General features: G+C 38.0%; 1 protein-coding gene across 2 annotated transcripts; it reads left to right on the top strand.

Moving 5' to 3' along the window:
• Positions 1–805: 805 nt before the first annotated feature.
• lrrc58b (leucine rich repeat containing 58b) lies at positions 806–9,209 on the top strand. Of its 2 annotated transcripts, XM_028024302.1 has the most exons (5): positions 806–1,476; positions 6,600–6,728; positions 6,850–7,127; positions 7,579–7,610; positions 7,774–9,209. In XM_028024302.1, exons 1-5 carry the CDS (start codon positions 1,016–1,018, stop codon positions 8,065–8,067), a joined length of 1,194 nt encoding a protein of 397 aa, XP_027880103.1. In that variant the 5' UTR covers positions 806–1,015; the 3' UTR covers positions 8,068–9,209. The 2 variants fall into 2 exon arrangements, with proteins under 2 accessions (XP_027880103.1, XP_027880104.1); XM_028024303.1 differs by lacking the exon at positions 7,579–7,610 and having other exon boundaries at positions 809–1,476.
• The last annotated feature ends 6,243 nt before the right edge of the window (positions 9,210–15,452 follow it).

The raw sequence follows: 15,452 nt of genomic DNA, 5'->3' as shown, positions 1-15,452 counted from the left end.
GTGGCAGTTAAGAAACTTGACCGATAGTCCAATAAAATAAGCAATGACTTCTGTAAAAAGTCAAAAGGTCTTCTATCTGAACTTCTTCATGAAATGAGTGATGCTGATTATTCTTTCTTTTTAAGTCAGGCTGGAAATGATGTATTCTATTTCTAAAACTTAACAACCACTATATGTGATGCAATATCAGCACCCTGTACAACAGAAAAGGTGCATAAAATTATTTTAATATGAGGTTTGGCTTTTTATGTTATGTGTTCAGAAAGTTTAAAAGTAGTAGTCAAACTTTGAGCAAAGCAAAACAGATGTTACACATTTGTTCTTGAGAAATTGTCCCCCCTCCCTTTTTTTTTTACTACTATTTACTCTATCTGTATGCACATAAAGAGTATGTGTATATGTGATGCTGATAAACTTTCTTTTTTTCTTTTCTGTGATAATATTACGACTTAATTTGGACTAAATTATCTTATACTCGTTTCTCGTCTGCAGAAACGAGTATAAGACGTTTGCATAATGATCCTACAGTCATTATGCAAGAAGAGTTGCATAATGACAGTAGGGTTTGCCCCCCAGGCATGCAGGATCATCAAATAGCATGGTTCCACTGTTACAACCCCTAAAAACCTCTTCACCGTTGTAACACACCCTGGCGTGATTTTACGTGGCTGTGATTTATCAAAATTGAGCAGTAAATCTGGTAAATGTATAAAACTTCTCTATGACTTTTACAATGTGACAGTCAAGAATAGTAACCAACCAGCGCTTTAGTGGGTGGGGCTTATGTCAGTAATCAACCAATCGCAAAACGTGGAAGTAAAACCTCGGTGAATGAAAGGCAGTATTGTAGCAGAGTAGCTAAATGTTGGCTACAGAAGCTAGTTGTGTCAAACGAGTAGCACATGTTTAGTCAGGGATGTTTTTTTAAAAGTACAAAACTTTAGGAGCCAACTCCAGTTTTGAGGGACGAGTTTAGGAAGAAGCGCGCCACGGTGAAAATAAGTAAATAACCAAAATGGAGAGTCAAGAAGGAGCAGCAGCAGCAACGAGAGACTGTGTGCTTGACTTTTCACGTCTGAGTTTAAATACTTTCAACGTTAACAATGTCAGCGAGGATAGACAGAGGGACACCAGGCAGCTCTTCCTAAACTACAACCGACTATACGCGCTGCCCTCGTCGGTCAGCCTATTCTACAACCTGGAGCTTTTGGACATTAGCAACAACGGGCTGACGACCATCTGTGAGGGCATCACCAGACTCGCCAAGCTTAAGACCCTCTTAGCCAAGAACAACCGCTTGGACGAGTTCTCTCTGCCAAAGGAGTTCGGCTCTCTGCAGTTGGAAGTGTTGAACTTTAGTGGGAACCGCTTCCAGGAGATCCCGCTCCAGTGTACCAAACTGTTGCGCCTGCAGTCGCTTTCTATCGGCGGAAACAGGCTGAAAAGTATTCCTGCAGAGATAGAATATTTAACCAGGTAGGTAACGACGCGGGTTGGTCAACCAAAGGAGACGGCTCGCTGTAACATTTTTGTTTGCTTTACAAGGTACTAGTTTATGTAAGCTTTTTTTTTTTGTAAATTCAATCGATCAGATGGCAGTGTCGCCGTACTGCAGCCTGTATTTGAGCTGTTCATACTCTGGTTTCTTCCCAAAATGCAGAGATTGTGATTAGTTTAAGTCAGATTGACCTACTAGAAATCCTTTTGTTTTATATGCAAAAAATGCAAATGAACTTGATGTGGTTTTTGGTCAGTCGTGCTTTAAAAGTTGTTAAAGTCATACATCTGGAATATTTAAATTAATCAGCAAAATTAAAGTATTTGAATTCTTTATACACACATACCCACATAATGGGGCAAATGTTTGGAAGTAAGATCAGCTTTGTACAAAAAATTATTACGTAGAACACATTTTTACAATTAATGTCAAGTTTTTATATTTCGTAGACAACAGTATGGCATTTGATGGGTTTTTTTTTACTTATGCACTGAAGTTATGGACTTCTGCAGCTCTTCTCACCCCTAATACTATGCCCTTATTTTCTTTTCTCAGCAGTTCAGGGGTAACATCAATGCAAATGATGCCTATCAATGAATATAAAACCTGATCATCCATTCAATCAGAGGTCTCCAACTCTTGTCCTCGAGGTTCTACTTCCCTGCAGGTTTTAGATGGAACCCTGGATCATATGAATTTTGTAATTACCAGGCCTTTGTCAAACTTCACGGTAGATCATTAGGTCTAGGGCTGAGGTTGGAGTCCCCTGCATTAAATGCATCCCAAAACTCTGTGTCTGTTCTGCTTCTGAAGAAATCATTGTGAACAAAAAGTTCCTTTCAGCTGTTTGGCTGGTATATCAATTTTAACTCATACTTGCTTTACACAAATTGTAAGGAGAATATCAAAGGAGATTCTATTTATTAGCACATACTGTATATCTAAATAATGAGTGAAGTAAAGTTCACTTGTTCAGCAAAACATAAGCTTCTGTGTTTAAACGGAGCATGTAAAGCCTCTCTCAGCCCTGTAAAATTGTTTACGTACCATACCCAACACTAAAAGGCAACATTTAGCACATCTATATAAACATGCAGCTAATAAGGAGACCCTTATTATAATGGTTTTTAATAATTTAGCTCTGAAACCCAATGCTGCTTTGAAACTAGCACAACGACAACATATTTGAATGCTTTTCTGAAAAGAAAGGGATTGTATAAGCTTTTTTCTCTAACAATAACATCTGGTGTTTAGCTAAATAAATATAAAGGACTATAACACAAAAGAAGCAGTTTTCATACATCATTGTGTTAATACAGCAGCATTGTGCTATCAAAAGATAGTCTTTTTAAAGGAAAACAGTGAAGGTTGTCCTGTCAAGACTAATCGCCAACACTTAAAAAGATGGTAGGCTGATAAATTTGGTTATAAGATAATAGTGGCTTCCTTTTTTTTAACTCCTGCAAATGACTTTGCTGGTGGGATGGGTTCTCGCTAAGGGAGAAGAGGTTCCATTCATGCATGGTACAATTGCCTGTGTTGGGGTCGCAGAGTTTAGCCACCTCCCCAACTCTGTTGATTTACATCAGCCATCAGAAAGAACTCGCTGCTTCACTGTCAAAATATCTTCATCAGAACTTTCCTTAAGTCACATTTTAAAGACGGGCAGAGATTTCAGATCTAAACTACTGTGAAAGTCAACAAATTAAAACCAGGGTTGGTAATTTAACATAAGTAATTTAAGTGGATACACTTTACCATTTGAGAATTTTTTTTCTTCAATTTAACGTAAATATGTTGACTGCACAGAGAAACATTTTGAACTATTCACTTATCTATCATATGCTGTGTTTTGGTACACAAAAGTAGTTGAATGTGTCTTGCTGAAGTTTCTTTTTTTTACAGTCAGCATAATGTCAAAGTTGCTATTTGCTGCACATGCTTTGAGTCACCAATTATAAGCTGTCATTTAAAGTGTTGTAAACCCACTTTCCTCACACTGGGCCTGGTGCTTCACGAGTTGGTTTGACCTACTTAATCTGGTGCCATCAACTGATAGCAGTCACACGGTTATCAGTGAATGCAATATTGCATGTTGCAGAGACAGTTTTTGATATGACCTGCACTGGCAGATGCCCAAGGCGGCACTAGAAGATGGAGTGAATGAGCCCCATATTTGAAATAAGTAAATCAATTATATAAAGAAAAACAAAAGAAATTGAGACAAAAATAAAATTATGGAATTACAATTTTAAAGGCCTGGAGTAGGTTTTGAACCTCTGCAAATTATACAACCTATGAATCTTAATGTGTTAAGACAGTTGCAGTTGAAAATTGTAATTATCTTTGCCTTCTCTTAAGTGAAGCTTTGATATAGGGTAGTTCGATGATGTTCCAGTTCACAATGACTGGTAACATCTGCTATTTTACTTGCGTCTCCGCAAGTAATATAGCTCATCATGTTTGTTGTGTCCTTGTCCTAAGTCCTTTTTAGTTTTACGAGAAGTTAAAATGGTGTGGCTCTTGTTCTAGTCATCTTCCTTTTGACTTAGAAAGGTCAGAATGTGTGCAGCCTATGATCCAAAGAGCCACAGGCTGCATAACCCCATTATAAACTGTCCTGGTGCTGAACCTATGCAGGCCTGAGTTCATGTTTTGTTTTCCTCAGTATTGATTCATAAATCAATTTGGTTTCGGTGTTGGTTAGTCTAAATTAACCATGTCTGTGTCCTGATGCAGTAATTATAGGTTTTATATTTCACTTGTAATCCTGATGATTGACTGATACATTCAGTATTAGTGTACTGTGCCAGTAACCTACCTGACAACTCAGATGTAAAACTCATTTATAGTACCAGGTGGGAGGGACGGGAGAACACTGATTAGTAGCAGAAAATGTAAGAAAACAGAAAACCTGCTTAAAGTACTACAGAAGCTTATTTGTAGATCACAGTTTCACATAGAAGAAAAACTGGTGGTCAGAACAACAAGGAATCCCCAAAACATTTGAAGCTTTGCCCTGTGATGGACTGGCGAGCCGTCTAGGGTGCACCCAGCCTCTCGCCCAATGACCTCTGGAGATGGGCGCCAGTGACCCTGTGAAGATTAGTGGGTATAGATGATTGATGGATTTTATGCTTGATTTTTGATATCAGTCGGTCATGAGATGGTTTCTATCTTATCCTGTTGATTTGACAAAATGTCAGAGTGACCCAACACCAGAACAAAGATTAAACCTCCAAACTATTTTATCAGACACGTGGAGGATAAAGAGTCAACCTCTTATCTTAGCCATGCCATTGTCTTCAAGATACAATAGGTGTGTTGGTCTGTATAAACATCTTATACAGACCAACATTGTGGTTTTTCAGAGTTAACACAAAGTGCTATTAGCATTAACTGTAAACATTAATCTGTTTCAGGAGGATGTGGACCTTTAACTCTAAAATTTTGAGCTTGTTTTATTAGAGGGTGAAAGCTAAATAACTATCAACTGTCAGATTTCTCTGACTTAACTTATGCTTAAACACCTCAGCGGAACAAAAATCAGCTACATTTGAGCACTTTTCTTGCTGTAGCAGCTCTGTCAAAACATCCGATTTTTGAAAATCCTTTTTGTTTCCAGCTGGCCAGTCTCTAGTTGAGACCAGCCTTCTCCAAATCAAAAAAATATGGCCGAGTTTTCCGTTGTATGTTGTATCAGAAGCAAACTTACAAAGAAAACTACAGCAGGCTTCCTTCAGCCTTTGCTGTTACTGTAGGCCACGTTTTTGGAAGCAGTTTCAAAATGCTGCAGAGGAGACATTTATGTATGAACTATAACTTTCTTTGTAATTATGTGTGGAAAACAAATGTTAGATATTTTGAAGTATATGTAGAGCTCTGTATGGATTATTGATGAAACTCCCATCTCTGTGGTAAAAAATTATGCTGTAAAGGTGGTTTTAGCTTCTGAAGATTTTCAAGCAGTCTGTTGTTATGTCCCAAGTTAAACTGCATCAAATCCAACTGGTGTCGAACTTAATGGGATAATTCATTTATGTGCATTGATTTGGGCAGCAAGCGGACCCTGAATATTTCCTTTCCCGTCACAGAAGTGGGGTTTTTCGCTGCTCTGCCACCAGGACAGCATAATGGCCTCCTCACTAGCACATGCTGTGTCATCAGTTTCAGCAGGCAGATGGTCTGGCCATTTACTTTTGCTGACTAGTCATCCATAGTTCTCACCATGTTTCTCCTAATTACACCACCTTGTATTCTATGCCGCCAATAACTTATCAGATCATGTCATATTTAACACAAACGGACAATTATTACAGCTGTATGCAGACATAGTAGAGCCAGATTTAATTTGTGGTCAGGAGCACAAAGTCAAGATTACTAATGATAACAAAACAACATCCAGAAAGTTAGTTCTTACTAATGCTATAAATGTGTGTACTCCTGGCTGATTTGAGAGCAGTTTGGGAAAGATGGTGGAAAGGTAAAAAAAAAAAAAAAAAAAAAAAAAGGATAATTAACCTTATTGCCAATGAAGTCAAAACAGATCTGCTATATTTCTGCTGATATTACCCCACATGTCTTCCTCATAATAATGAATGAGTTGTGATGTTGAAAAATGTTTCTCTTTCTGCGACTTCCTATCATTTATCTTTCTAACTTTATTTAGAAAGCCAGCCTGCAAACAGGCTAGCTTTCAGGCAAACAGGTAAAAAGGAGACATCATCCATGAATATCCTTGAAATATAGATTCATGCATCTTTGGCTCCCCCTTGTGGATTGTTAATGCCGGCTAAATTTAACGCCAACTTGACTTTTAATAGTGAAAATTTTTTATTCTAAGCTTCTTACCAAAAAAAAAAAACTCATGATGGGTATCTTTAAAATAAGCTGACTGATAAACCCATCTTCCACACTTCTCTTTTTTAAACAATGAAGATAGTTTTGTCTGAGTTTGATTATTTTGTACTTTTAAAAACTGAAGATGATGATCTAAAGAACTGTTGCTCTGAGTTGGACACCATAAACACGTGCTTTAAGACAAAAAAAATGTTTTCTCCCTTCAGTACTAAGTGCTCTGTTATTCATGTATCGTTTTTAGTTTGGAGATGTTGTATTTGGGAGGAAACCTCATCTCAGACATTCCTCCTGAACTGGCACACCTGCCCTACCTCACCTACCTGGTGCTATGTGACAACCGCATCCAAAGTGTCCCTCCGCAGCTCGCCAGGTATTACCATCTTAACAGCTTCCACCTAATCTATGCTTAAGAAATGCTTTATCTGATATATACAGCTGTTCCAGTGGTTAAACTTTGAAAATGAGATTTCATGCCGCCTTTGTTTTTCCAGGCTCCACTCTCTACGATCTTTAAGTCTCCACAACAACCTGCTCACCTACCTGCCTAGAGAGATCCTCAGCCTGGTGCACCTGCAGGAGCTCAGTCTTAGAGGCAATCCCCTTGTGGTGCGCTTTGTCAAAGAGATGATTTATGACCCTCCTTCGCTTCTAGAGCTAGCAGGACGTACCATTAAAAGCAGAAATATTCCCTACTTTCCATATGACATGCCTTCCAACCTGGTGCTCTACTTGGACCTTGCCAGCAAGTGCCCCAATCCCAAATGTGCTGGTATGATGATTCTTTTAATATTTTGTATCAGAATCAGAAAAGTATTTGGTTTTCCAAACATTTCCCTCTCCCATTTTCTAAAGAGCAACAACCTAATAATAGTTAATGAATTTAGTAAATGCTACAAATCTCTATTTTTTTAATTACCATCTTTAATTTGCCTCATCAGAAATTAATATTCTACTCATCAGTAGTCCTGACTTGGACTCACTGAATGCTCACTAATTAAAAAAAATGGCAGACAGTTTTCACAGATTTGGACTCGTATCGTTAAATTGAGGTCGAACTGAACCTGGGATTCTTGACCTGGATCTAAAATGCCAAAGGAAGCATTTAAACTGCTATTTGAAGGACTTTAGCTACAAATGTACACATTTTTATGAACAAATCCTGAGAAGTTATTGAAGCCAATTTCAGCATCAGTTTGTTTTACGATTTCTTTTGCTTACAGATGACACGCAACGACAATTCCAACAAATGAAGGTTAATATTTTGTACTCAAATGTCTAGAATATTCTAAAAACTGCAGAAAAAAAACATCAACTCTAAAAATTAAAGAGAGAACGGGAACCCTGAACTGCAGAGCGATGATGCACTATGTACTCTAGAGCGTCGTATATTTGACTTTGCTGTTGTCTCTCCCCAGGTGTTTACTTTGATTCATGCGTGCGACAGATCAAATTCGTTGACTTCTGTGGGAAGTACCGGCTGCCCCTCATGCACTACCTGTGCTCCCCGGAGTGCACTTCTCCCTGCAGCTCCAACCCTCAGAGCGACGCAGAGTCTGAGGAGGAGAACAGCGTCCCTGCAGACCGCCTCCAAAGGGTCCTGCTGGGTTAATTCCCAGCAGGAGAATACTAAAGGAAACGCAGAGCTTGCCTCAAACTTTGCCGCACATACACCCATCAACCCTCTCCACACACACACACACACACAGTAAAGGTTTTACATTCAGCTGCTTATACGCACAGGATATTAGAGAGTCATTCCTGAGACTGGGAAGATAGAAGCTTCAATTTTTGGATTTGGTCTGTTTCATCTCACCAGATTAATATTTGACTAAAAGAAAGGTTTGGGCTCCGGGTCCCAACCTCATGAACCTATTTTCCTGTGTTTGAACACAGGGGGGCGCTAACATTTCTCTTTGGACTATAAAGACTGAAGGACTGAATTTGTTGCAACACTTCAACTGTTTTAGTAAATGTGTCACAATTTTTATTTGAAGAATGGATCTGAATCTTTTCTTGTAGTAGCTGCAGTTGATCTCCATTTCTCTGACCAAATGATCAACATGTGCGGTCAGGAAGTATTTACCAAGTTCTGGCACTAAAGTATGGAAGATGACCTTTATAAACCTAATGGTGTCCTACCTGTTATTAAGCTCTGTAGCAATTTTTTTTTTAGCAATGCGATCTTTTCATACACCATGTTTTGGAAGCACAGAGGCTTAGTTTTATTATATTAACACAGTTGTACAGTAGTGTGCTTGTACAGGCTTACTTACAGGAAGTGGATGTGGGGTGGACCAGGGAAAACTATGTGAGCACGGAAACAATAGCTATTGAAGGGTTTCAGCCTTCATGTGCATTCAGGGCGGTTGGCTTTCTCTTGTTCGACACATTCAGACACATCTCATTGTTTTCGTCTTATGTCAGATGATGGTCTTCTGTTTACAATTTTTTTCTAAAAGCTTTGTGTTGAGAAATATTTTTATCTCACACGCTTTCTTTTTATTATTATTCTTTTAATAAAGAACAAAACAGAAGAACTATGTTACAACCGCACCAACATTTTAATAATGTGCCTTATTAATGCTGATTTCTAACAAGTAATCCAAGATATAAAAGCTGTGACTACATAGTCACCCTAAAATGTGATGGACCTAATATTAAGAGGTATTATGAACATGAACCAGTGAAAACAAAATTTCATAACAAAATGAGCTTTTATAAAAGCATTTTGTAATGTCAAACTATCACAATTTAAATGTCCTTCAGAATCTATTGACCTATGGAGTGTATGTGGGTTTACTCCTAACATGATGTAAGTGAGCAGAAAGGAATAAAACAATTTATTGCCTTATGTTGCTAATGGATTTTGATTCAGTCTGACTGTGACTATATTAATCTGCATCCTGTGAAATGTGGAAAATATGTTAAATTTGCAGTTTCAAGATTATAATTAATCAGATTTATGTTCTTGTCACTTTCTGTAGATGATTAAGCCAAATGGTTTCTTTTCAAATATCTTATCACATGCTTTCTCAAAATTTACCCGCTTTTTATTTTGGACTTCTTTCATTATCTCACATTCATGTACAGCACATTGTGTTTTCTTAAAAGAAATTAGGAAAATGTACTTGTAAGATTATGATATGAAAGGTTTCAGGACCTCAAAACTACCAACCGATTAATGGAACCCAATCTTGGTGTAATGCTTTACAATTGTGATAAAATGTAGTACAAAATTCATTTTTAATATTCAGAATCTCGGCAACAGACTGGCGACCTGTCCAGGGTGTATCCCGCTTCTCGCCTGGAACGTTAGCTGGAGATAGCAGCCTATCTCCAGCTATTGTTAGCTGGAGATAGGCTGCTATCTCCAGCTAGCGATAGCTGGGACTAAGGGACAAGGGTGTATAGAAAATGGATGGATGGATATTCAGAATCTTAAAGATCATATTCTAATGTTTAAAGTGTTTGGATTTACAAAAAAAATCTGATTTAATTGCATTAAACATTAGAAATTAACTTTGTTTTGAGCAATTTAAAAGATATAAACAAAGTTTTCAACTGGAAGAAAAGGTCATCCTGCCTTTTAGTCACTGGTCCCACTCCATTAGACTGGAATAACCAGTCTCAAGTTGGCTTTATTTCTCACTTTCAGCCTTGAGGAATTTTTTGTATGAAGTCTCTCCTGAATTGAGTCTAGGATCTAGCTTTTAACTAGGCCGGGAACTTTGCATTTCTTAGTTTCCATTATGCCATGTTTTTATTTTGTCACGTTGTGGGGTCCAGTTCTGCACCAGCTTAATTTTATTTACTGATGGTTTCACATTTTTCTTAGAAAACCTCTTATACGCAATAGACATGAGTCCAGCTGCAGCAAATCCCCAAACCACCACACTTCCACCCTTGTGCTTCACAGATAGTCTTAGGTTCCTTATCTTTAATGCAGTATTTGGTTTAAACCAAATGTGTTCTGCTTAATATCCAAAATTTAAATTAAAAGGAACTATCAAAATCTTTAGAATTAGAGATGAAATGTCTTAAGATAACAAGATGAGCCTAGTTTCCTTCATTTAAAACAAATGAGGATATTCACCAACTTATCTTCAATAAAGGCCACACAGTTCCTGGCTGCTAATACCTTCCAAACAGTTTAGGTGACTGACTATTTCTTGGCAGTGTTATAGTTACTCTTTCCATTTCAAATGACAGATTGAGAAATACTCTGTAAGATGTACAAAGCTTGGGATATTGTTGAAAACCCTCGCCCTGCTTTGAACATCTTCACTACTTGATTGCTGACCTGCTGTCATTGGTGCTGATGTTTGTCCGCTAATGTTCTTTAGCATTAATATTCCTCGTGTTACTTCTGAAGGACATTGATTGACAGAATGTGAACCAATTTAAGGAGTGTTAATCATCTTAAATGGTGTGTAAAATAATCTTTTGACTGTCTTTGACAAGACAGAAAAAACAAACTCCAACAAAGACCCAATAAGACCTTTGACATGATTCACACTTCAGTTGTCTGCCAGGTTTCCACATGTCAGAACTAAGTGGTTTCTGACGGGAAAAATCTCACAGTGTCTGAAAACTTGCTCAAGGTATTCACTTAACCTGAGTAACAACTAGTTTTGCAAGCTTTTTTCACACTAATCTCCAGCCTGCAATGCAACATCACCCACCAACAGTAAAAGTCCTGCTGTCAACACAGTTGGATGTTTTAATGAAGCCTCCAAACTCCCCAGATTCTAATTAGATGTGCAGAAGCGAGCTCATTCTTCTCTGCAGACACACAAACTCTGGGATGTTTGTTTGATTGTGTATTTTGCATGAGTTCCACCACATCTTGGCTGAAGTGATTTCATTTGTAAATGAAGTTCAGTCTGCAGTCTGACCTTTTCATTAACCCAGAACTAATAAGACTCAAGAACACGCTTGTTCTACCTCACACAGTCCATTAATCCCTTCAGATTTCCTGCCACGAACCAGAAACTCATTTGTTTCCTTTTCTTTGAGTGCTTTTTCCCTTATCTGTCCCTATACTCTGCTTTCATTTAATTTTCTTTTTATTTCACAGTTTCTTTTTAGTGTTAGTGGTAAAAATGCATAATGGTTGGAGCGTTCTACTTGTTTTCAATGGTCTTTAGTCAAATCACAGCTGGGTTCTTGTGTTCTACTGTGTTTCTTCTTATCCTCAGAAAAATCAGGCACCAAAGTAACTTTCCCCACCATGGACATCACTGTGAATCCTTCTCTGTCCACTTGGCTTGGTTTGTATGTTAAACAAGAAGACTCTGCTACAAGTGCAACCTGACATGTGAGTCAAGATGAAATGCTACGGTGTGCAAGCAAAGAAAGTCTTTTCACCTTCTGCTGCTGTCACTTAGTAAATTAAATAATATATTATCATCCAGCTGGGAACCTGGAACTTGTCAAACGCTGTCAAAAAGTATTTGCCCCCTTCCGGATTTGTTCTCTTTTTGATTTTTTTTAAACACTTGTGTATAACTTTAGTAAGTACCAAAGTTGTATTTTGTATTAAATTATAAATTTACTTTGATTAATCTAATTTTTTACTTTATTAATAAGCCACAACCAGAAATGATGATTGCCAAACTTGAAGATTCAGGAAATTACTTAAATGGAACCTGTCTGACAATATGAAGTAGGTAAAAAGATCTGAAAGAGTAGCACACCCCGCCTCAATATGAAACAATTCAGGAACAAATGAGGAACAGAGATGATTATATCTCAGTTTGTGGAGAGTTGCAAAGCCATTTCTACAAACCACAGTAAGAGCCAGTTATGCAGAAATGGAGAAAACGTAAAACAGTGGTAAACCTTCCAGGGAGTGGACGGCCTACAAAAATTACGACAAGAGCTCTATGGTAACACAGAGGATGACCTGTGGCACTGCAGACGGCATGTGCCTCAATATTCATAATTCAACAATATGTGAAAGCCACTGCTGTCAGTCAGTTAATATGTTTAGGAGAGCAGTAATTTTTCACATAGCAGATTGTTTTGGAAAGGTTTTTCAGTATTAAGCTAAATCATCGTTTGAAAACTGCATTTATTATTAAGTCAGGTTGTATTTATCTGTTTATTTATTATTTATTTTATTTATTAGAAACTAATTAGAAAATCAGCAGTCTTCAAAAAGTGAAGAAATCTGTCAGGAGGCACATAGATATTTACTGTACCTTTAAATACCAAGAATTTGGAAACTGCTTAATACTCTCTACATGCCTGGTGGGTGTGACCTGTCTTGACCTTGACGGCACCAATATATACAGTATTTCAGGTGATCAGAGAGCTGCAGGGAAATTCTTTGATGTACTGATACTGTAATCCTCTTATCAGCCTAAGTCAGAGGCATACCAGCTCTTATTAGCTCACTTAGTCAGTGTCCGTTGACATGCCTGCCAGACCTCACACATGACTAGCTTCAAATTCAAGCTCACTACATACGACAGCCACACACTGCAGACACCCTGACAACAATCAGGCCTTGTCCTTAAAGTTATTCTGCTAATCCTTCAGGGAGAAACTCTACACCCCAAACTGGGAGGAGGAGGTGGAGTATGGGGTGAAACAGCAACCAGGAAAAAAAGACACAGTTTAATATGTATATTCTTGTCTATATGTGGAGCATTCATGTCGCTGTTTTTGTGTACATCTTCACTCTGCCTGTGAAAGAGCTTTAACAGAGATAGACAATAACAACAGAATTTATAATGTATAAACTATTTATTTATTATTTCTGGCACTGATTTATAATAAAGATGGTCTACACTTTGGGAAAAGTAGAGGATTTGGTCATTTTCCCAATACAGTGGTGCTTTTCACTGATGGTGGGGCTTTTACTGGGACTGTGTTCTTTAGTTAGATTACACCAAGATTGAGTTTTCCAAAAGGCTACTGGTAAGCATGGGGGAGGATCTGTGATGCCTGCCGGCCTTCTCTTTCAAGGGGCAACAAGAGGAATATTATAAGCACAGCAAGGCTGGAAATATGGAAGTATATCATGAGTTAACAGTAAGAGTTGTAATACATGTGGCTCAGGTGGTTTTTCTTGTGTGTGCTCTTTTTGGAAGCTGAAGTTAAAAGTTGGATGTTTTTCTCTGTGTGAGAATGTATTTCTTGCAAAAAGTGATTTTAATTTAATTATGAGGGCTGATGAATTGAGTGTAAGAGGGATAATTTTACATACACAGTCTCTGTTTACAATGTGCAAACTTAGATGTTGATGATGAAGGTGAAATTTATAGCACTGACACCTTGCAGCAAGAAAGTCCAGGTTCAAATCCCAGTCTGCAGTCTATCTGCATCTGCTATCTCATTACGCTCTTATATTATGGTAAAATAGCAAATTTATCTCACCGTTACTGATTTCATTACATTATTTTAGCTTCAACCGGATGCATCAACTATTGACTTTGATAGAGCGATTTAAATTTGAGTAACATTTAACAATAAAATACTACCCGTAGCAATAACCAGAAATATTAGCAAATATGCAAAAATACTTAAAGATGCTCAACAAATACAAAGAAAAAAATGGTCAATGTAAATAACATGATGTAGATTGAAGGAGCCGCAGTATCTGTACACACAAGGTAAACAAAAACAGCCTTTAGAGAATTAGTGACAGGAAACTATTTAGAAACCATTTCTGGGTAAATCTAGAGGATCTGGTGTTTATGTTCTCTCCTTGGTGCCCCATTTTTATGTTCCTCCGCTTCCATCTCTAACACTATGCCACACGTTAACATTAAGAAATGAACATGAGCATTGTATTAACTGTAGCATAAAGTCTTGATCAGAGAAAAGAAATTAAAATGTTTAAAGTGAACTAGCTAAAGTAAACTTCTATTCTATTTTGGTTTCGCAAACTATCGCTAATATGGTTTGCCAGACGTCTGCAACTCCAGTTCTTAAGGGCCGGTGTTCTGCAACTGTTAGATGTGTCCCTGGTCCAACATAACCCAATCAAATGGCAGAATTATGCAGACTCAGACTCCCTCTAATTACCTGATTATTTGTCTCAGGTGTGCTGAAGAAGAGACAGCTCTAAAAGTTGCAGGACACCAGCCCTTAAGGACTGGAGTTTCAAAGCAATTAATCTGAAAATTTTGGAAAATTGCTTTGTTATCAAGTAACCATCCAAATCTGCTGAGTCAGTCTGCAAATCCAAATTAGCATCACTGAAAAGAAAAGCAATTTTCTATAACAATAGTCAATTTTAATCCTTCTAAAACATATTCTTAAATTCAGATTTACATATTATATTTTTGGGGGGGTAAGATAATGCAACGTTACGTAAGTAAATCAATTACTTGAAGCATATATATATAATTTAATGCAGCCTGTGAGATTTTACAATGTAAGAGGTTGTAAAAGGCAGGGTGAACAAACCTGGGCATGCCAGAAAAACAACCAACGTTGAACTCAAAGGGTTCAGTGTCTCATGACATGTACAGAACAATGCCCTTATCCACCCACACAAAGTCAAACACCACAGAGAGGTGGGACTCACTGGCACTGTGGTCAGGTGGTAAACTACAACTGCAGATGCTTCCATGCCAGGAAGCAGAGGTGCAGCCCACCAGGAGTGGCCCAACAGGAAACAGCATGCGATGAGCCTCAAAGCTTTGTTGCATATTTTTGTTAGGTTTACCTCCAGCTGACACGTGTGCACAACCCAGTTGTCCAGTGAAACAAGAGACTGTTACTGACACCTCTATTTGGTAATTATAAAGTCTAAATGTTTGATTGATCTCTGGTAACCTCAGTAGAGCTACATATGTCCTGTTTCATCCTCCTCGGGCAGCTTCTGTGTTTTGACTTGTGCCGTCTGAGTAGCAGCTCCTTGTCCTTAGTTAAAATATTTAAGACCGCAGTAATCTGAGTGAAACTGCTGTCCGCCTCCTGCTGCTGTCGTCTAACTGAACCTGATCGCAAATGAAACCTGAGAATGATAGCCAAGCTTAGCGTGTAACAGAGCTGCTAGATGATGCAGGGGTAAAATAAATGAAAGCTAAAGGTAGATAGCTACTTAGCTTTTTACCTAAATATAGCTCACTTAGTTGGT

This window comes from Xiphophorus couchianus, chromosome 7 (genome assembly GCF_001444195.1).
Source record: "Xiphophorus couchianus chromosome 7, X_couchianus-1.0, whole genome shotgun sequence".
Taxonomy (NCBI): Eukaryota; Metazoa; Chordata; class Actinopteri; order Cyprinodontiformes; family Poeciliidae; genus Xiphophorus; species Xiphophorus couchianus.
The sequence above is the reverse complement of the archived record's forward strand: the minus strand, read 5'-3'. Positions and strand labels throughout refer to the sequence as shown.

Excerpts from the sequence above, each read along its gene's own strand:
- lrrc58b (XM_028024302.1), top strand. The coding sequence starts at position 1,016 with ATGGAGAGTCAAGAAGGAGCAGCAGCAGCAACGAGAGACTGTGTGCTT. Across the intron at positions 1,477-6,599 it reads GAGATAGAATATTTAACCAG|TTTGGAGATGTTGTATTTGG; the intron begins GTAGGTAACGAC and ends TATCGTTTTTAG. Across the intron at positions 7,128-7,578 it reads CCCCAATCCCAAATGTGCTG|ATGACACGCAACGACAATTC; the intron begins GTATGATGATTC and ends TTTTGCTTACAG.